The sequence below is a fragment of the Halichoeres trimaculatus genome, unplaced genomic scaffold, assembly GCF_033239565.1.
Source record: "Halichoeres trimaculatus isolate MK-OKI-2021-1 unplaced genomic scaffold, fHalTri1.1 fHalTri1_scaffold_16, whole genome shotgun sequence".
Classification (NCBI taxonomy): domain Eukaryota; kingdom Metazoa; phylum Chordata; class Actinopteri; order Labriformes; family Labridae; genus Halichoeres; species Halichoeres trimaculatus.
In genome coordinates this window covers 31,648,697-31,669,369 of record NW_027437194.1, presented here as the reverse complement: position 1 = coordinate 31,669,369, position 20,673 = coordinate 31,648,697, and the positions used below count along the sequence as shown (strand labels likewise).

The 20,673-nt window shown below is 42.7% G+C and overlaps 1 protein-coding gene across 2 annotated transcripts in view; it reads left to right on the top strand.

Moving 5' to 3' along the window:
- camkk2 (calcium/calmodulin-dependent protein kinase kinase 2) overlaps positions 1 to 20,673 on the top strand; it is a 76,686-nt gene that overhangs the window by 15,620 nt on the left and 40,393 nt on the right. For both annotated transcript variants that reach the window (XM_074690872.1, XM_074690871.1), the window contains exons 2-6: positions 13,349 to 13,636; positions 14,674 to 14,997; positions 17,500 to 17,547; positions 18,599 to 18,652; positions 20,539 to 20,590. In XM_074690872.1, coding sequence (XP_074546973.1) covers positions 13,415 to 13,636; positions 14,674 to 14,997; positions 17,500 to 17,547; positions 18,599 to 18,652; positions 20,539 to 20,590 — 700 coding nt within the window. In that variant the 5' untranslated portion in view covers positions 13,349 to 13,414. The remainder of the gene's footprint in view (positions 1 to 13,348; positions 13,637 to 14,673; positions 14,998 to 17,499; positions 17,548 to 18,598; positions 18,653 to 20,538; positions 20,591 to 20,673) is intronic.

Sequence of the window (20,673 nt, the reverse complement as noted above, 5' to 3'; positions counted from 1 at the left end):
TTATTAATATGGTAAAGACTTAGTATAAAAATCCGTCAGCTGTGGTGCTTACTGGCAAAAGTAGCTCTCCCCCTTTATCTGTATCAAGAGGTTCTAGACAGGGTTTTCCTCTGAGTCCCCTGCTGTTTGCGCTCTCTCTCGAGCCCCTTGCACAAGCAATTTGTAGCTCACCCACAATCTCGCCTGTTACTATTAAAGGAACGCATCATTGCATATCTCTATATGCTGATGATGTCTTATTATATATTAGTGACCCATCTCAAAGTATCCCTAACCTTTTGTCCATGTTTGAAGAATACTGACAAGTCTCTGGTTTCAAGATAAACTGGCAGAAGTCGGCCCTGCTCCCACTTAACAAAACAATGAGTTGTGCTCCTGTCCCTCCTTCCATTCCAGTTGTTAAACACTTCACTTGCTTGGGTATTGAACATTTCGCTTCAATACCTGCCAAGGGTAAATTTTATCAGCCTGATGTTACCTCTTCCTCCTCCCTCACAACATTGGCACAGATTGCAATCAGCTATAACTAGATACACATGGAATGGCAAGCGCCCTCGTATTAAGCTTTCTACAATGCAACGTCAAAGACAAGCTGGTGGCTTGTCTCTTCTCAATTTTGAATATTATAACTGGGCATTCAGTCTTAGATCCTTACTAACCTGGTTCCAAGCAGACACTCAGGTGTCATGGAAGCTAATGGAGGAGAGACCTTTCAGTCCTCATTCTTTCACTGGTTTTTTGTTCTCAGGTCTTTCTATTAATAAATGCTGCTGTAAGTCTGGCCCTATCATCTCATACCCGCTATCAGTGTGGAGGAAAGCTGAAAAACTTAGTGGTTGTTTTTCTGCATGGTGCCCACAAACCCCTTTATTTAATAACCACAGATTACTGATTGATGGTACACCTATACGCTTTCCCAGATGGTATAGCAAGGGTATAGTTACCTTCAGTGATATTTTTGGTGATGAAGGTTATTTTCTTTCCAAGATTTATGTGATAAGTATTATCTGTCTTGCAGTACCTTTTTCTTTTTCTTACAATTGAGAGCTGTTTTGACCGCAAATCAGATCCCACTACACAGTCTTCTTGCAACACACCCGCTTTATAAAGCAATATCCACTCTTAAGGGCATCAGGAGGCTAGTTTCCTGAATTTATATCTTTCTGGCTCAAAATGCTTACAGACCTCTCCATCTAAACATTATATGGAGAGCAGATGTTCCAGATATGAATTCTGCCCTTGATTGGGATAAAGTTTGGCTTAATATAACCCTTGCCTCTAGGAATCCTAACCACCAACAAATCCATTACAATTTTGTTCACAGGCTCTACTTAACACCCAGAAAGATGCATATAATGAAGCTGGTGGCTGATCCTCTGTGCTCTTTCTGCTCTTTAAAGGCAGTCGGCTCATTTATACACATGTTCTGGTAATGTCCCCCAGTTGCAGTGTTCTGGAGGGTCTGTTGCGACTAACCTTTCCACAATTTTTGGTATGATATTACCCTGCTCAGCTGCATTTATGATACTAAATGACCTTCTGCTGACTGGTTTGACAGTTTTCAAAAGACGCGCAGTGTTGGCTGGACTCATTGCAGCTAAAAAGCTGGTGGCTACCCATTGGAAACCCCCTCATTGTTTGTCTATTAGGGCTTGGCTCCTTATTTATATAGACATTGCTTATTTAGAGTTTTCCATTGCCCGTATTCATGAAGCAAAAGATCCTGTCTTGGAAACATGGACTTAAGTCATAAACAACCTCCAAAAATGCTTGAATTAATACTTATTTTTCAAAGGTTGTTTAGTGTAGCCTGGACCTGTTTTTTTTTTTTTTTTTTTGCTGTTGTTGTTTGTTTTATTTTGGTTTTTATTTTGTTCCTTTCAAATATGTATATTACGTAATGGACACTGTTGGGATTGGGATTATGGATGCTGGGTGCTTTTCCTATTCATTCCTGGTCCCAATGGATCTGATGATTGACTTTACATATGTGTTTTGATACACGGAAATTTATGCAAGCTCTGTGACTCCTTTTTTTTTTGTAACTTTTGCTACTTGTCCTCCTTTTTTCCCCCCTATCTTTGTTAAATTGTTAAATTTCAATAAAAAGTTGATCACAAAAATTTTTTTGCTTTTATTTTATATATATTTTTTAATTTTGGCAGTTTTGGCCCTCGATAGAGATGGCCGATTCCAAGATGACACCGCCAGGATTCATTGAGCTCAAACTGTGAAAGAGTGGTTCAGGGAGCATGAGACATAATTTTCACACATGGATTGACCCCCACAGAGTCCAGACCTTGACCCGTTGAGAATCTTCGGGATGTGCTGGAGAGGGCTTTGCACAGCAGTCAGACTCTACCACCATTAATAAAAGAACTTGGCGAAAAATGAATGCAACACTGGATTGAAATAAATCTTCTGACATTTCAGAAGCTTCGTGCAACAATGCCACAGCGGGAGATATTGCAAATAATGACAATATGTTTAATTTTAGAATTGTGAGGGCCAGTTTGCAGTTTAAAACAAAGGCAATTTCAGTTGACCCACCAGTATTTTCTGTGAAATACTGTGGTTTTCGTTATGTCCCCTGCCACAGTGGATGATAAAAGTAGCTGTGTTAGCATACATTTTGGACCACTACTACATTCAAAGTATGTTGGGGAAGCATTAAAGTAGTAGACAGTAACACAGTAGATTTCAACTGCTGAGCACAGCTCAACTCAACTCAACTTTTTTTATAAAGCACTTTAAAACAACCACAGCTAAAACAGAGTGCTGTACATAAAAGTAGTGCAGGGATAAATAAGCAAATGAAACATATAAATCAATATAACAAAGGTGCATGTAGTAAAATAATTGTTAAATTGTATTAAAAAGTAATTGTTAAATTGATTATAATAATACATTTTATTTCAGGGTGCCTTTCATGGCTCTCAAGGTCACCTTACATCAGTTGCAGAGCACATAAAGTATCAGTAAAAGTGCATTAAAAGCAGGAGTAAAAAGCAAGTTTAAAAAGAGACATACAATACAAAGAGGGGCCGAGCGGCTGAATGCTTGGCCCCCCATGGTGCTGAGGCGCGCAGAGGGGACAGAAAGGTGGATGGAAGAAGAGGAACGAAGGGTACGGGCAGGTACATGAATGTCAATGAAGGTGGAAAGGTACAGGGGGGCGAGGTTGTGGATGGCTTTGAATGTGTGAAGTAATATTTTGTACTGGATGCGATGTGTGATGGGGAGCCAGTGGAGCTGCTGCAGGGTGGGAGTGATGTGATGGGTGGATGGAGTCCTAGAAATGATGCGAGCTGCCGAGGTCTGGACCAATTGAAGCTTATGGAGGGTTTTATGGGGGGGACCAAACAGGAGGGAGTTGCAGTAGTCAAGTCTGGAGGTGACAAGACTGTGAACCAAGATAGAGGTACTGTGAGGGGTGAGGGAGGGGCGGAGACGGTTGATGTTTCTGAGATGGAAATAAGCAGACCGGGTGATGTTAATATGAGATGTGAAGGAGAGGGTGCTGTCAAGGATGACACCCAGACTCTCAACTTGGGGTGAGGGGGAGATGGAGGAGTGGTTGAATGGAGTTGTGAAGCTGTTAGATTTCTTGAGAGTGGAGCTAGTGCCAATAAGTAACATTTCTGTTTTATCACTGTTCAGTTTGAGGAAGTTGACAATGAACCAGGACTTTATTTCAAGGAGACAGTTAGTGAGGGAGGATGGTGGGAGGAGAGAATCAGGTTTAGTGGAGATGTAGAGCTGGGTGTCATCCGTATAGCAGTGAAACTGTATATTGTGTTTGCGGAGGATGTGGCCAAGGGGAAGAATGTAAATGATGAAGAGCAGGGGCCCCAGGACAGAGCCCTGGGGCACACCTGTGGTGACTGGGAGTGGGTGGGAAGTGAATGATTTAAGCTGAATGAACTGAGTGCGGCCAGAGAGATAGGATTTAAACCAGGAGAGGGGTGTGTGTGTGATGCCAATGGAATGCAGTCTGTCTAGGAGGATGGTGTGGGAGATGGTGTCAAAGGCCGCACTCAGATCAAGCAGGATGAGAATGGTCAACTGGCCAGAATCAGCAGCTAGCATCAGATCGTTAGATATTTTCAGAAGAACAGTTTCAGTGGAGTGAAGGGGGGCGGAAACCGGATTGAAATTGCTCGTAAAGATTGTTGATAGACAGGTGAGAGTGAAGTTGAGAGGCCACTGTTTTTTCCAGAATTTTGGACAGGAAAGGGAGATTGGAGATGGGGCAGAAATTGTTGAGGTTATTGGGGTCTGCACCAGGTTTCTTGAGTACAGGAGTGACAGCAGCCGTTTTAAGAGGTAAGGAAACAGTTCCAGAGGTGAGGGAAGAGTGGGTGATGGATGTAATGAGAGGGGCCAGAGAGGGAGCAGCAGCTTTGACAAGGACAGTAGGAAGGGGGTCAAGTTGGCAGGTGGAAGTTTTTGATTTTTTTATGAGTTGAGCAATTTCAGACTCAGAGGAAAGAGAGAATGCCGAGAGAGACTGAGAAGGAGGATCAATGGGAGGAAGGAGGGTGGATTTGCTGGTATGGATGGGATGAGTTGCTGATGGATGTTGGTGATTTTGTCCGAGAAGAAGGAGACAAGGTTATTGCAGGAAGCAGTAGAATACATGTGTGGAGGGAGGGAGTCAGGCGGCTGAGTGATATTTTTTGAGTATGGAAAATAGAGTCTTGGAGTCTCCTTCATGATGGTTGATTAGACTGGAGTAGTAGGTGGATTTTGCTACTGAGATAGAGTTTTTATAGTGGGAGAGGTGATTGTCATACATGTCCTTGTGAACAGTGAGACCAGTCTTCTTGAAGAGGCGTTCCAGTTGGTGTCCATGGGCTTTCAGTTGTCGGAGGGAGGGGGTAAACCATGGCGAGGAATGGGTGAAGGTGACAGATGTGGTTTTGAGGGGAGCCAGGTTATCCAGGAGATTTTGGAGAAAACAGTTGTAATGGGAGACCAGATTGTCCGGGGTGGAAACACCATCAGCACTGGGGAGACAGTCAATACTGGCAGTAAGCATGTCAATGCTGATGTTTTTAATATTCCGGAAGGAGATGGTGCGGGGGGAGTTGTGCTGGAGAGTTATAGGGAAACACTGAAAGAAAGAAGCATGTGATCAGAGTAGGGGAGAGCATCAGCCTTGCAATCAGCAGGTGTGAGTCCAGAGCAGCATATTAAGTCCAGAGTGTGTCCTTTGGAATGCGTAGGGAAAGTTGCAAATTATGTTAAAAAATACTTTAAAACAATGAAACAATTTAATAAAAACTAAAACAAACCATAAAACACTGAAACATAAGAGCAGTCTCAAGCTGGGTTAAAACCCAAAGAATGAAAATTGGTTTTAAGCCTTTTTTTTTTTAAACGGACAGTGAGGAAGCTTGCCTTACGCTGAGGGGGAGCTCGTTCCATTTAGGTGTGGCCATGAAAAAGCTCTGTTCCTTTTGAGGTTACACTTTGACCTCAGTACCTCAAGGAGCAGCAGATCAGCTGACCTGAGGCACCAAGAAGGAGCGTGAGGGCGAAGGAGCTCAGGGAGGTACACAGGGGCCAGACCATTTAAAGATTTAAAAAACAAATAAAAGAATCTTAAAATGGATTCTAAAATGCACAGGCAGCCAGTGGAGGGAAGCCAGGATGGGAGTAATGTGCTCCCTCTTATATGCTCAAGTTAGAAGCAAAGCGGCTGCGTTTTGTACTACCTGGGCATGTGGGATGAATGCACTGACTCCCATAAAGAGCGTTACAGTAATCCAGCCAAGATGTAATAAAAGTGTGAATTACTGTTTTAAAGTGCTGCTGTGCAAGAAAAGGCTTCACTTTTGCCAGCTGTCTAATGTGAAAAAAGCTGGACTTTACCACCAAGCTTATCTGTCGATCCAATTTAAAATCACTGTCTATCTTAAAACCCAAGTTTGATACTGTTGGCTTTAAATAATCTGCCAAATGGCCCAAGTCAACAGGAGGGGGGTCACAAGGGTCACTGGGACCAAACACCATTACTTTTTTTATTTCTCATTAAAATTTGAAAAGTACAGACATCCAAGCCTTGATGTCTTCAAGACATGCCAGAAGAGGTGTTAAAGAGAAAGTGTCATTCTTTTTCACTTGCACATATATCTGACTAAAGTCAGCATAGCAGTGGAAAGAAATGCCATGCTTTTTCAGAATAGAGCCCAGGGGCAGTAAATACAAAGAGAAAAGCAGGGTCCCCAAAGTTGACCCCTGGGGAACCCCATACGACAGAGGGGCAGGGCTGGACTTATCAAGGTTTACACTCATGCTCCTATCAGCCAGATATAATTTGAACCACTGCAATGCAGTGTCACCAATACCCACTAAATGGTGAAGCTGAGCCACTAGGGTACTGTGGTCCACAGTGTCAAAGGCTGGGGCTAGGTCAAGAAGAACATAGTGACCAGATTTATTAGCCAAAAGGATGTCATTATAAACTCTCAATAAAGCCTACTTGGTGCTATGGAGAGTTTTAAAACCAGACTGAAAGACCTACAGGACCCCATGCTCATTCAGAAAAGACTTTAACTGAAAGTGAACAAAATTTTCCAGAATTTTTTAGATAAAGGGAAGCTTGGGAATAGGCCCAAAATTGGCAAGCACACTGTGATCAAGGCCGGGTTTCTTCAGAAGAGGCTGCACCACTGCATGTTTAAGGCTTAGGGGAACAACCCCAGAAGACAGACTACTGTGAATGATTGCCAGAACTGACTGCTCTATACCCTATACTAAAACTTCTTTAAATAGTCTGGGAGAGACAATATCGTGGGGAGACCCAAATACCTTAATATGGCCAACCAGATCTTCTAAGAAAGACAAGGACACCGGCTCAAACTCATCAAGAGCTGCAGAACAAGCAACAGGGTCAGAGGAATGAGATGCAGGATCTAAGATGAGAGTCCTTCAAGATAAAAGTTTTGTTCACCAGAGATCTGGCGTTTACCAAGCCAATCCTGGTGGGAGCCAGGGCCCATGGTCTGGTGGATTGAGGAGCCCGAGGCAGCGTCTTCAGCAGCCAGTGGTTTATCCTGCACAGAGGTGGGCAGATGTGGCGGGGCAGGACTCCCTCAAGTGAACCAGTGACAGGTACCAGGCAGACATCTATGGGGTCTTGGAAGCTCCAGGGCACTGTGAAAGGAGGAAATAATCCATATTCTGTTCGCAAGACGAATGAAGAGTCCAGCAACCAGAGATGTATTGTGTTGTCCTGTTTATTATCTCACATTCTTCGTCGTGCCAGCTGGTATCGTTTGGCACTGCTACCGGCCCGCGAAATGTTGAAGCAACTGAGTGTGCCAAGTATTTTAAGTAAGTCCAGTAATTAGAATATTAATGGTGAGAGACATGAAAAAATATGGAGAACTGATGAAATGAAGGAGGCTGAAAAAATGCATGATAATGATGATAACCAGCCATCTACAACAGAAGCTATGGGACAAGCGAGCAGCTGCCAGGAGATAATACAGAGGGATTACCGTGTCTATTGGGAGGAGGAATTCCTGTGGCTAACGCAGGAAGATGGAAAGATGTTCTGTGATGTCTGCAGAAAAGCTCATATGAACGATTGATTTACACAAGGGTGCAAGACCATGCAAAAATCAGCTCTAAATGATCATAAAATCAGCCTAAACCACATTGAAGCTTCCCAGATTGTCAGCCAGAGTGTTGAAATGGAAAAGCATGTCCAAAAATCGCAGGTTGCATGTGACAAGGCATTAATAACAACTTAAAGTTGTGCTGCACATGGAAAATGTGCTAATTAGCCTCTTGCAGTCGGCCAGGTGCCCCAGTCTGAACTCTGCACACACATACACACATCATGCCAGTATCAGCCAGATGGAAACTGCCATAGCAGTGACAATAACTGACGCCATCAATGACCGCATGGCCAACAGCAGGTTCCTGAGTGGCACTGCTGAGTGCATCACAGAAAAAAAAAAAGGATGTGCCAACAAAACGCGGTGTGGCATTGGCTCGGGTTGTTGTACTGGGGAGTGATGGAGCCAATGTGATAGTTAGCTGAAAGGCTGGAATTTCACAGCAGTTAGGGCAGAATGGTTGTCCCTTTCTGATAAATATTCACTGTGGTGCCCACAGAACAGCACTGGCTGCCTGCGATGTCTCTGGAGCAGTTCACAAAATTAGTGTACATGTGACCACTATCAACATCATTTACACATACTATAAAAAAACACCTGTTCAAACACACAGACTCAAAGAAATCAGAAAAGGAAAGGAAGAACATGACCCGCTAAGCCTGAAGAAACCGTTGGCGCTAGAGTGCCAGGCACTACTTTGAAAGTTAGCACAGTCTTATAAATATAAGCAACAATAATGCCCTGTTTTAAACAGCATGTTCAAAAGTACATATACCACAGCGCGAAGGATCAATAACAGCCAATTTAAATATTTTAATACAATTATAAGATAAAATAAATAACCAAAGTCTGTGCATTATGATTCATGTTAGAGCTCTCAAAAAACTTTTTTCCCAACACCTACAGGTGAGGCTGAGAGAAAATTCAACAAAGCCTTGCAGGATGGCATGTTTTGTGGTATCACACTGACACAGGCTGTCGTGCAGACCTTTTCCTTTTTGCGCTGAGTACATCGCAGGGTTGATCAAATATCTAGAAAAGAGATCTCCCCCTGAGCATCTGGGCATTATCACAGACATCAACACTGTACTCAATGCCTCTCACTATCCCGTTTCTGACAGCACGCTGAAGACCTTTGGACTTGATGCGTTTGTGAGCATTATGGCTTATGCGGAACTGAGGCCTCGTCTTTCATAGATGGGGATCGCATGCTTAAGGATTTCGTCCTGGTGAAACGGGTTCTGGTAGGGTCGGGAACCCGTCTTTCATAGATTTATGCCAACTGCTCATTACTTCACTGGGGGAAATGTTCCCTGACTTTAAGATGCTCCCTGAAGTAGCAGTGGCCATCCCAGTGTCTAGCGTTGCAGCAGAACGCGGCTTCAGCCTCCAGAACAAAATAAAAACGGCTGCGAAAAGTCTTCTGTCCAAGGCAAAAACTCAAAACCTGATGCTCCGCTACCGTTCTCTCTCTCTTGATGACATTGTTTACGCCAAAACAAGCAGCACCTTCAAGTCCATGCGGCCCAGGAGAAGTTTGAGCACAGGAAAACTGGATCAGAAAAAAAAAGATGAGAAAAAAAGGTAAAAAGTTCAGTTTTAAGTTGAAAACAACTGTTTTTTGTTTTTTTTTCTGTTAAATTCAAAAAGCGAGTTCCGCTTGTTGTGAGAGTGTTTATTTTTGCTGTACAAAGCTGGCAGCAGAATTGGTATTATTATTTCTATTTTCTCTTATTTGTCTATTATCCATCATTTTCTCTATCTGTCCAATATAAAAAATAAAATTGACCTTCATGATTAATGTTTACAAGTTGTACTTAAGTCGCTTTTGTGATGATGCCATGCTAAAATAATTACTGATTAATACGTCGCATTATTGATTATTTAATGACGGATCATTATTCATTATGACGGAATTTTATGACCCTGTCCGTCAAAATGACGGACAAGTAAAATATCTAGCGCAACCTCTGGCGCCCACTAACCAGATGTGGAGAAACTTGCACAGCATTGTGTTGCTGTCGGCTTGTCGGCTTGTCCGTTAAACAACTTCCGTACTTACACAATTGTAGTGTTGAGCTTACAACATAAATTATCATTTATTTCATTTACTAGATGTTTACCCAGGAAATAAAATCATAAACACTTTGTTGTCAAACAAACACTGTTTTCATCAGTAATGCTATATAGTTTACTCAGTGCCTGTGTGGTGTGAATGATTTCACCATCCTCAGCCACAGACTGTGTATGGAGTGGACAGCGTGGCTTCACTATTTACCATTGTACTGTTTTGAAGCTAAAATACCCCCGTCACAGGCACAGCCATTGTAGCAGTTGTGCAGCCAAAGTCTGCGCAGTGGAGGCTGTGAGAGATTCTGGGAGAATCTGAGTGGAGCCGAGTGACAAATTTAATAATTATTATTTTTCTTCTGAGAGTCTTATCACTTCTTGACTCTACCTCCTGACATATTTTACAATCCCCGCAAAACATACATAAGAATGGCAGCTGTCAATCATTGTTAAACATGACGTAAAACCTTGTTTTTAACCTCTTATAACTACTGAAAGCGAGAATTTTCAGAAAAAAAGAGGACTTAAACACAAGGCAACCAGATGATATCTTCAAATCACCACAACATTCAGACGCGAGAAACGTTTCTATTGGGTATATTAATTTTTTTAAGTTTGACCACAGCCCTTGGAATCACTGGAGAGCTAGATTTTTTGACCTATACTGCCGCCAGTCACTAGGGGGAGCAGTTTTTGTAGCGACCTCACTTCGACCCAAGCAAGATGATGTCCATATTTTTTTTACAGTCTATGTTCTCAGCTCGGTGGAAACAGTAGGACCCTCTTTTTGTATACAGATAGGTGTGATGTGGGCCTTCTCATTTACCTAAGCTCTGATTTCTTGGTAAAAGTAAGTTTCACTCAGGGTCGCGTCTCTTAGTTTTTTTCTTGTCCACTGAGGCTGAGTCCACCTACCTGCTCACTGGCTACCTGTATGTTCCAAGTCAAACTGAGTTTAGTAAGCTTTTCTCAGCGTGAGGACACTAAGACCCTTTGGAGTGAACACTGAGGGCAACACAAGAGTCTTCTTTGGCAGATAATCAGGAGAAAACAAATGGCCGTGAGAACAGAGCTGCACCGAATAGAAAGGAGATGAGAAACTTCATCATGAAATGGTTTTGCTCAGTTTTATTGTTTAAAGCTTGTGCTTAAGGCTTTTTGTTTGTTAGTTTACATCACAATATAGACTGGCAGTGTAGGTAGAGAGGCCACCTGGTGTGGGTGTTTCTTCCCACACATGCTCCTCATTCTGAGCACGACTGGAGCTCCCACCGTCCTGCTTTTCTTATTGCCTCTTCTTGTTTCCCTGTCTGTGAGATTCACTCAGCTCCCACACACGCTCTGACACAATCCTATCAGAGCCATGACGGAAAACAAGGATCTCTCCCCTTCTCTCTCATCATTTTTTTTGTCTCTGTTCTTCTCCCCTGTTCTGCCCTTTCCATTTCCCTCACAGATAATGACCAGCTAATAGGCTGAGTGGAATTGGAGATGAAAATGACTTCTTGAAATGATGCAAAAAGGTTTTCACTAATAAGCTTTGCAGCTAATAATGAAGCATGTTATATAAGCACCATCAGAAAACAGACTGCTTTTACAGACTTGTCAGATGTGTTCATTCATTGCTGAAGTTTGTGATACCAGACACGCTAGCATGCAGTAATTAGCACGGCACAGAATGTGTGGAGGACACCACACCATGCCACACCACCGATGTTTCATCTGGAAAAAGCTGATTTCACTGATGTTTCAGAGCTGGCACCAAGCAGCCTCTTTGATAATTTACACACACACACACACACACACACACACACACACACACACACACACACACACACACACACACACACACACAGAGCCCCGATCATGCTGGCTCCTCTGTAGGCAAAGGTAATTACACATCAGAACATACCTTTTATTGAAGCCTGTCACATAATCCTGAATACATTTACACTTCACTCTACAGTTACAGTCTGAGGATACCAAAGGAAGCAGGAGAAATGAAGGAAGGATGGAAGAAAAAAAGCAGGAAGAATGGAAGGGAGGAGAGCAGTAAAGAGATAAAGAAGGAGAGCACAAAAAAGCTGGAAAGAGAGTAAGAAGGAGTTAGAGAAGGATAAAAAACAGCGCAAAGAAAAGCTGGAAAAAGAGCATGAAGGAGTGAAGGAAGGAGAGAAGAAAGTAAACCCTAATGAGTTCACAGAACCCAAAAATTATTTTGTAACAGATTACACAAAAATATTTTTAGTGATGCTTTTAAATGTTTTGAGTTAACATTAAATAAAAATTACATTTGAAGCTGTCTTGAATTATCATAATCTTATCTCATAAATACTAATAATACTCATTTTATAATTAGGGAGTAATTCACTTAAAATTATCAAAATTGTTAACACATATATTGTGGGAAATACACTCAAAATTTTCAATTCTCTTCAACTCATAATCATGTACTCCAAACTAATTCTAAACTGAAATACTGATGTCTGCCTACTACACAATTGTAATCAGCTGTTGAGAAAGTTAGAAAACATGAAGGTGACACCACAGTTCTTGGTGTTGTTTTAAGGTATTAAACTCAATGCTGGTGGTAAACCATACCACTGTGGGGGTTACTTTGTGGTGTTGATGGCAAATAACACCATTAAGTGTTTCTTTAAAGACTCCTCAATCAATTTTTGTGTTTTACAATAACCTGACCTCTGATGTAATCTTTGTAACACAAACACAGACACACACACTCACTCACACACACACACAGTTTCTTCAAATAACTGCTTTATGTTGGACTTACAGTGGTTAAAGGCTCATGTGCTTATTATTTTGATTAATTTCAGATCATCATCTTGTATAAATCCAACTCAAAACAAGCTAAGCTAAATTTCCAGACTTTTCAATTAAATATCCTCTGTAACCAAACTTCAAAACTGCCGCTTCATTTTTTAAGATGATGTTTTGCTGTGTGTCAGCCACATCATTAATAATCTGCAGGTTAACCTAAAAGGGTCCCAGTCTCTGAAATGTTTCAGTCAAAGATCTTAATCAAACTCTTGAAAAGTTACAGATAAAAAAGTATTGAAGGAAAGGGGTTAAATCAGTCTATCAGTTTATATTAAACTCTTTTGGCTTTTGATTCGGACCGTAAGGAACATGTGTCTGTCAAGGTGCTGGGTGTGAAAGACCCACAAGAACATTTTTTATGACATTCTAGTTTCTGTTGTTTTGTTAGTTTACTGTCAAAATTACGCTACACACAAACAAGTCAGTGCTTGCTGCGGTGCTAAAGGTGCACAACAGCAGGTAGAAAAATTCAAATTTTTATTTTTTTAAAATCATCCTCAAAGAAAAACTTAAATTAATCAATGTAATCGATTTCTTGCCCAGGTCTAGATGCACCCATCAGATCCTGCTCTCAGATATCAGTCTGATATAGGCTCAAAAAGTTTGACTGGATACTGATGACAAAGAGTAGATCCACAAGGTTTTTTGAACTTAGGTTTAAGCCCTCCAGTGTTCATCAATGCTGGTAGGTCTGTGTATTTAGCAGAGCTTAACTAACAGGAAGGACGAGAACCAAAGCAGCTCAGCAGTCTGAAGGAAGTTCACACTTGTTATGATATTATTCTAATTTTTCCCTTGTCCCTCAGGTCCTGGTTCCCCCTAAGGTTCTCATCTGATGGATCATTGGTTGTCAGTCTTTGTGAAGAGGCACGATGTTTCCTTGTCATGTCAGCCCCTGGCCGTCTGCTGAGCCGCCAGCTTCCTGCAGTAGTCATGCACCTCCAGCACAGCCCTCACAACCCCTACCTGATCTGCTCTGCAGCTGTCCCGCTGCACCTTTAAACACCCACTCTGAGACGCCCTCTCCCGACCCCATGGAGTCCCTCATCGTTGTTACAGAGTATGAACCCTGTAGAGCCAGGGAAGAGGAGGAGGTAAGGTGAAACATATACAGGTTACACTCTGGCCCACCACAAGAAGATGGCTCTGAGAACATGTTGGGTTAAAATGGGTTTCCACTGACATCTCAAGTGAGCCCCTGGGAATCAATGCATTTACACCAGCCCATAGCCCAAAGCCCAAACTGTTCTCATTGTAAACAGCATCAGTTTAAAAATGTGGGTTGTGCTAGCTGGAAGCCTCGTGTGACACCTGCCATGTTCTCTTGTCATCTCTCGATGAAGCATCAGTATCCTCTTGCATGGAATTGTTATAATCTGTAACACTCTGTAAGTGGGTCAGATCTCACGCCCCTGTCCCTGTACGGGGTCATTTTTCCTATATTGGAAAATGAAAAGCACTGTCTGTCAATAAGCCAATACCAGACAATTTGTACTGGATGAAAATGTGAACACCCCATCCTAATGCAAACCCATTAATATTTTTGGAATAAAAAGACGCAGCAGAGAAGTTACAGATCAGACCAGTGCTCTGTCTTTCAGGGTAACAAAGATAAGATAGTCCTTCCATGTGACCCTGGAGAATGGAGCCATTTGCAGCCCTAAATGACCCTGAACGGGGTCTGAGCCACTGGACGTCATCCCAACCTCACCTTAGATACCTTCAGGCCTGTAGAACAGTTGAGTCTGGTTAGCATCATCCAGGGTGTATCAAAGAAAAAGGAGCTTGACACTGATCAATCCACAGCATTCTTTTCTCTCAGACTCTATTTGAAACCTTTAAACCTGAACTTTTGGACTAACCAGTTGGACATCACTGTTAATATTCTCAGTTTTAGATCCAATGTTGTGCATTCATTTATGTTTATTGATTACATAAAAAGTTTTTAAGTTGGGGTTAACAAGCAGAGTTTATTCAGTTTTTACTCAGTCTTCTCAGAAAGTTAAGCATTATTGACAAAAACTTTTTCCATCCACTGGAAAAGAAGCACAGACTGAAGATTTTAACAACAATTACAACCTTGTTTGAGTGAACGTCAACGGAGGAGTTTTTCTGTCTTTTAATGTCTCAGGTAGAGGACATGGACAGTTCTGAGACTCCAGAGCCAGCCTCCTCAGTGGCAGCCCCTTTCCGGGCTCCTTCCTGTGACTTGCTGTCCCACACAGTCGGCCGATCCGAGGCCCTGTTACCAGAAAGGGGAAGATTGAACCTGTCCGACAGGAAGCTGTCCCTTCAGGAGCGCTCACAAACAGCACCCTGCAGCTCTCCAGGACTCAACGGGCGCTATATCTATCCCTCATTACCCTACTCCCCCATTACATCACCTCACTCCTCGCCACGCTTGTCTCGGCGGCCAACGGTCGAGTCCCACAGTGTTTCCATCACGGACCTCCAGGTATGGTCAAGACCTGGAACTAACACAGATGCTGTTTTTCAGGGCACACACTCCTGGCCGGTTGACTGTGTCTAGAACATTCCCTGCCAATTTTTTTAATGTTGAGAGTTTAAAAAACCTGTTCATTATTGAGTTAGTAAAATCTCAAGAAAAAACAGAGAGTAAGAACAAATATATGACTTAGTTATTGTTATTATGTTAAGGCTGTTTGTGGCACTTAAGTGATGCGTTTTCACGCAGACATACATAAAGCCTCATTCATGAAAGTTGGTTCTGCTGAATAAAGTAAGGCATACGCAGAGGCCAACGTGTTTATTACCGTAATCTTAATATCAGCATCATACCTGGTGTGTATTTTTTCTCAAAGCAGATGCTCACTGGTAAAGGCTGCTTTGTGGAAGTCTAAGGTAAGCTTTCACGGTCATGGTAGACGTAGATGATAGCTCTACTACACATAGATGCAGAAACTTGTAGAACAGTGGGTCGTGTCGTTTAAGGCCACTGGCTGCTGAGGATCTCCTCTGGTGTCCAGTTTCAGTCTCAATGTGGTTTTTAAAGAACAAGAAGATTAAAACAGCATGAGTTTAGTTTTCTTTACATTTAGAACAAGCTGCAGCTGCCGAAGCTGATCTTGTACTTGATCAAAAGCATGCTTCAGATTGATAAAATCTATTGTGATAGGTGTAGGTGCACAGCAATAAATAACAGTATCATCAGCATAGAAATGAAAATTAACATATGGAACATTGTGACCCAGGCAGTTGATATGAATAATAAACAAGAGTGGTCCCAGAACTGAGCCTTGATGTACACCCTTGTACAACCCTTGTTTTGATTTCTGAAAAAAGCTGTGTGCTCATTCGCTCACATCTTTTGACGAGCGGAGAAGGGAGGTGTGGAGACGTGGCAAGCAGAGGAGAGGAGGAGCTTGAACGCCCAGCGACACACTGGATATACACACCTTGATACTCCGGGATGGAACAAGTTGGGTCCTATCACAAGATTTAGGGCAGAAATTACCCCTACAGCAGTGTTTTTGTGCAGCAGAAGCCCAGAGCGCTCGCACCAAACACCGCCTCCCTGCACCTCTGCCGGTTTCCTCTGCACTCAGACAGGGCCATATTTTACTTGACCAAAAACACAAATAAACGGACTCCCACCGGAAAAATCTGATATCGGTCTGCATTCACGCTTTATTTAGAGAATTTTCAGCGCGTTACTTTCACACAAAAACACTGCTAAATAAGGCCCTAACCCTACCTCCGCTGCAGAGCCACAGCTGGCTATGACGCGTTAGCCACTTTGTGTATCAGTCTGCGCGCGGCGTGCAAGATATAAACAAACCCAGGTAGTCTGCCAGGACGAATTATGCAATAACAACGTAAATATGAGTGATTATGAGAGCGAGGACGACCTGCCGTTCACTTTGCATTCCATTCCCATAATGTTTATATCTGTTTGTTTATATCTGGCGTGTCTTTTTGAAAAAAAATCTGAAATTATAAGCTCAGGTTCTTTCACTCTCCTTATTTCAAGGAAGATGTCTTCTAATGTTTACCTCTGAGTTCTATTTTATTAATGGTCTTTCAACCAATATTAAAAGGAGATTTTATGATGCTGTTGCACTTAAAGTTGATCATTTTTTTAGAGTACACGTCGTATCGTATAACTCTGGATAATGACGCACTGCACTGATTATTTTTCTCCTCCATCCTCCAGCGGGGTTGGGGTCGGTGCAAGTCTGACGCCCAAATGTGCTAACGCTCCAAATGTGCAACGCTCCAAACATGCTATGCTCCAAACATGCCGACGCCTTAAGCGTGCAACGCAAATGCATCCAACGCGGCCAAACACATCTTTACATTGACTTTGTATGTATGTAATCTCAACGTTAATTCGCTATCGGTGTGGCCGTACTATAAAAGTTTCAATGAGGCTCTCGCTCAACTGTTTGTCGGCAGGCTTGAGCCCTAAATATAGCTACAAATAGCATTTGGGCCCGAGCCCATTGACCCACATGCCCCCGTCTGGGCATGTCCTGGTCACCACATGTGCAGCAAAATGTGGCTCAGCCAAAAGCCATAAGTATTGACATGATAGCTATGCCCAAACGTTTTCAGGGCATGTAGCTCAAAGTAGCTGAACGGGCTACAGTTTTGAGAATCTTTCCAAAACGGACATTTTGCACTGGGACAGTGGCTGTGGAGTCATACTAATAGGCCAGTATGTAAAAAATGTTTCTTGAGCTCAGATGCGTCAGGGTCTTTTAGGATCATAGTTATTCCAAATACTCTGTATTTGACAGTGAAAACTGTTTTTTTTTTAATTTAGAGAAATGAAAAGGATAGATCAGAGAGAAAATACTGCAGAGCTTCTGGGTAAAGATCAGACCTTAATCTCATAGACAGAAATGTGTTGTTTCCAGGGTAACTCGCTATAATATGCACTGTGATTTTATTTGAAAAGAAACCAATTTCTCTCCTCTCTCCTACTGTCTTCAAGGACTGTGTTCAACTCAACCAGTACAAGCTGAAAGATGAGATTGGAAAGGTACCATTAGAGACAACTCACTGATTGCTCCCTATCACTGACTCTTCCATTTTCCTTCTCCCTTCTGCCTACTGCACCCCCTGCAAATCTGTCAAGTAGTGCACATCATCAAGGACACGCAGTAACAGCCTCTGATATCCTCTCTCCTGGCTGTCCTCATTTCCCCAAACTCTGAGTAAACCAGCAGGCCATGGGAGAGTTGGAAGATGGATGAGAGGCTGGTATAAATAGCACTCTCTAAGGGTTGTGTGTGTGTGTGTGTGTGTGTGTGCGTGCGTGCGTGCGTGCGTGCGTGCGTGTGTGCGCGCACGTGTGTGTGTGTGTTTGTGTGTGTGCGTTTGTGTGTGCGTGTTTGTGTGTGCGTGTGTGTGTTTGTGTGCGTGTGTGTGTGTGTGTGTGTGTGTGTGTGTGTGTTTTAAGAAAGTGGTGCATGTTTTAAATTTCAGCATGTGGATAGAAATATTAATTGTGCTGTTTTGTGCTCAGCTGGGAACATTAGAGCCTTTGTGGGTTGTTGGGGATGCGTCTGTCCTCAGATCATATCTGGGACTGAGGGATGAGCACTATGCTGCCTGTTCAATCTGCTCCCCCAGCAGGAACTGATCCTGGTCTCCCTCTACCCATTTCCCTCTCTCTCCCCCTCTCGCTGTCTGTTTTAGGCATGTTATAATGCACACAGGCTACTAATTGGGCTAAGTGTGTTTTTTCCGTAAATTTCCTGCATGTGGACAGGGGAGCTTAATAGCACATACCAGATCCAATTTCCTTAATTAGCCTGAAATCAGATATGAAATGCGGAGAGAGGAGGTGATTTGAAGTTCTCTGTTCTGACTTCGAAGCAGCTGGTACTCTGTTGGCATACACTGTCAGCCCACACACTTCTCATTTGTGTGTGTGTGTGTGTGTGTGTGTGTGTGTGTGTGTGTGTGTGTGTGTGTGTGTGTGTGTGTGTGTGTGTGTGTGTGTGTGTGTGTGTGTGTGTGTGTGTGTGTATTTTTCACATGAAGAACTGACAGCTGCTCAGTCTCTCTTTTCTCTGTTTCTGTACCAGGGCTCCTATGGTGTGGTTAAGCTGGCTTACAATGAGGATGACAACACATACTACGTGAGTTGATCATGCACAGGAAATTTAGGTGTTAAGTCAGATGCACGTGTGAGTCTAAGTGTCATGTGCTGTTCTCAACGGTGTGAATCAGAGAATCATTTTCTTTAGAAGAAAAAGAAAAAGGCAGGGTAAAGCAGAACTTCCATCCAAGAGAAAGGTCAAAGGTCCTGAGATGTTGGATGGAGGCTGGGAGGGACACCAGCCTCTCCCGAGAGAGAAGGATGTCTGTAGAGTCTCACATGTCCGCCAGGTGTCAACTAAAAATCTTCAAATTTACAGCGATGTCTCAATGTTTTATGGTTTTGTGAACATCAGAGGAAGGGATGAGGCAGACTTTGGGAGGAAACTACTCAGGCAGAGACCTGATTTTTGGACAAGTTGCTTTTAATTACCTCTCCTTCCTTGGGGGGGTTAAAGCTGCAAGACCAGGAAAAAGCCTGACCTTCGTTACAACTGGTGTTATCATTTCCACAAAACACAGGGCTGTTAGGCTCGCTATTATCCCCAAAACTGTAGCTGCCAAACACCAAGCATTTCATTGTTTTCAGCTGTGGTTACTGTCTATGACAGAGTCAGGGAGGTCTCAGTTTTTTTCCATGGCATGACTGAAGGTCGTTCTGGGATTTGAAGTTCAGTTCAACATAGAGTTATGTTTCCTGTTGAGAGGAAACCTCAACACACCCCACCCTAAGAAAAGCAGCAGTTTAAATGAAATGTGGAGATGATTAAAAAGCCAGTGCAACAAACAAAAGGTGTCTAGATGGATATCTAATCCAAATGGCTGAGCCACTGTCCGTGAACAAGCTCACACAAGTCCCTCAGACCTGGTTAACACAGTCCATCATCTTATCTGATCTTGGCGCTTTGGTCTTCAAGCTGGCCAATCAAAGGCCAGACCTGCACTAGATTTACACACACACACACACACACACACACACACACACACACACACACACACACACACATACACACACACACACACACACACAGATACACACACACACACACACACACACACACACACACACAGGATCACATAGAAGCACACATAGAAGCACAGACAGTGTGTAGGTAAGTGGACAGAGCTGACAGGAACAGGTCCCTCTGTGTGATCAGACTGCTCTGCTCTTTGAAGCATCTGAACCAAACAGTTGTTGTGCATTAGTTCTGTTAAAATAAAGACTGATGGGCAAAACATATGATACCGATTCAGAAAGATGGCACCATAATAATCTGGAGGGATTTCACACCCACATGTAGATAGCTTAACTTCAGACAACTAAATGGAATTTGCTGGCAGTCAAATACAAGTTTTTGTTTGGATCCATGGCTGTCATAGTGTCAGATGTTCACCACACTGTCATTGTGACCAAAAAAAAGCACAAAAACAATAATATTATGTTATTCAGAGCTATGTTTTCTTTTAACCCCTACAGCTCTACAGCTCTGTCATGTGCTTGTTAGAAACTTACTTGGTGACAGTTTCATCCTGTTTTGCTCTTATGCTGCTATTCCTCTTTCATCTACAGAGATTAGCTGACCTGAATACCTGAATCTTCACATTCTTAGAGATTGCCTAACAAAAAAAAACAGGAGAAAACAATAAGATCTAGTTCTGTCTTTGTCTGTTGGCTACTGGCTATGACCATATGTGTGAGTTGTTATGAAAGAATATCATGATACAGCCCCTTTGGGATTGTATGTCCAAATGTATAGTCCTGTCTGTGAAATCAGTCTGTACCTCCTGCAGATATGCATCACCTCTTTTTCTGCTTTGCTCTTCTTAAATGTTTGTCTCTGTGTTCATCCCTCTCTGGATTTCTGGATCTCACTCTTCCTCTTATCCTCCCCAACTGTCCAAATCCATCCCCTGTTCTCTCCTGAAGGCGATGAAGGTGCTGTCCAAGAAGAGGCTAATGAGGCAGGCAGGTTTCCCACGTAAGTCTGGAGCCAGCAGCAGATGGCAGACTCGAACATGCTCTGCTGGCGCATGAACACTGCTTAAAATTACTCAGTCCCTC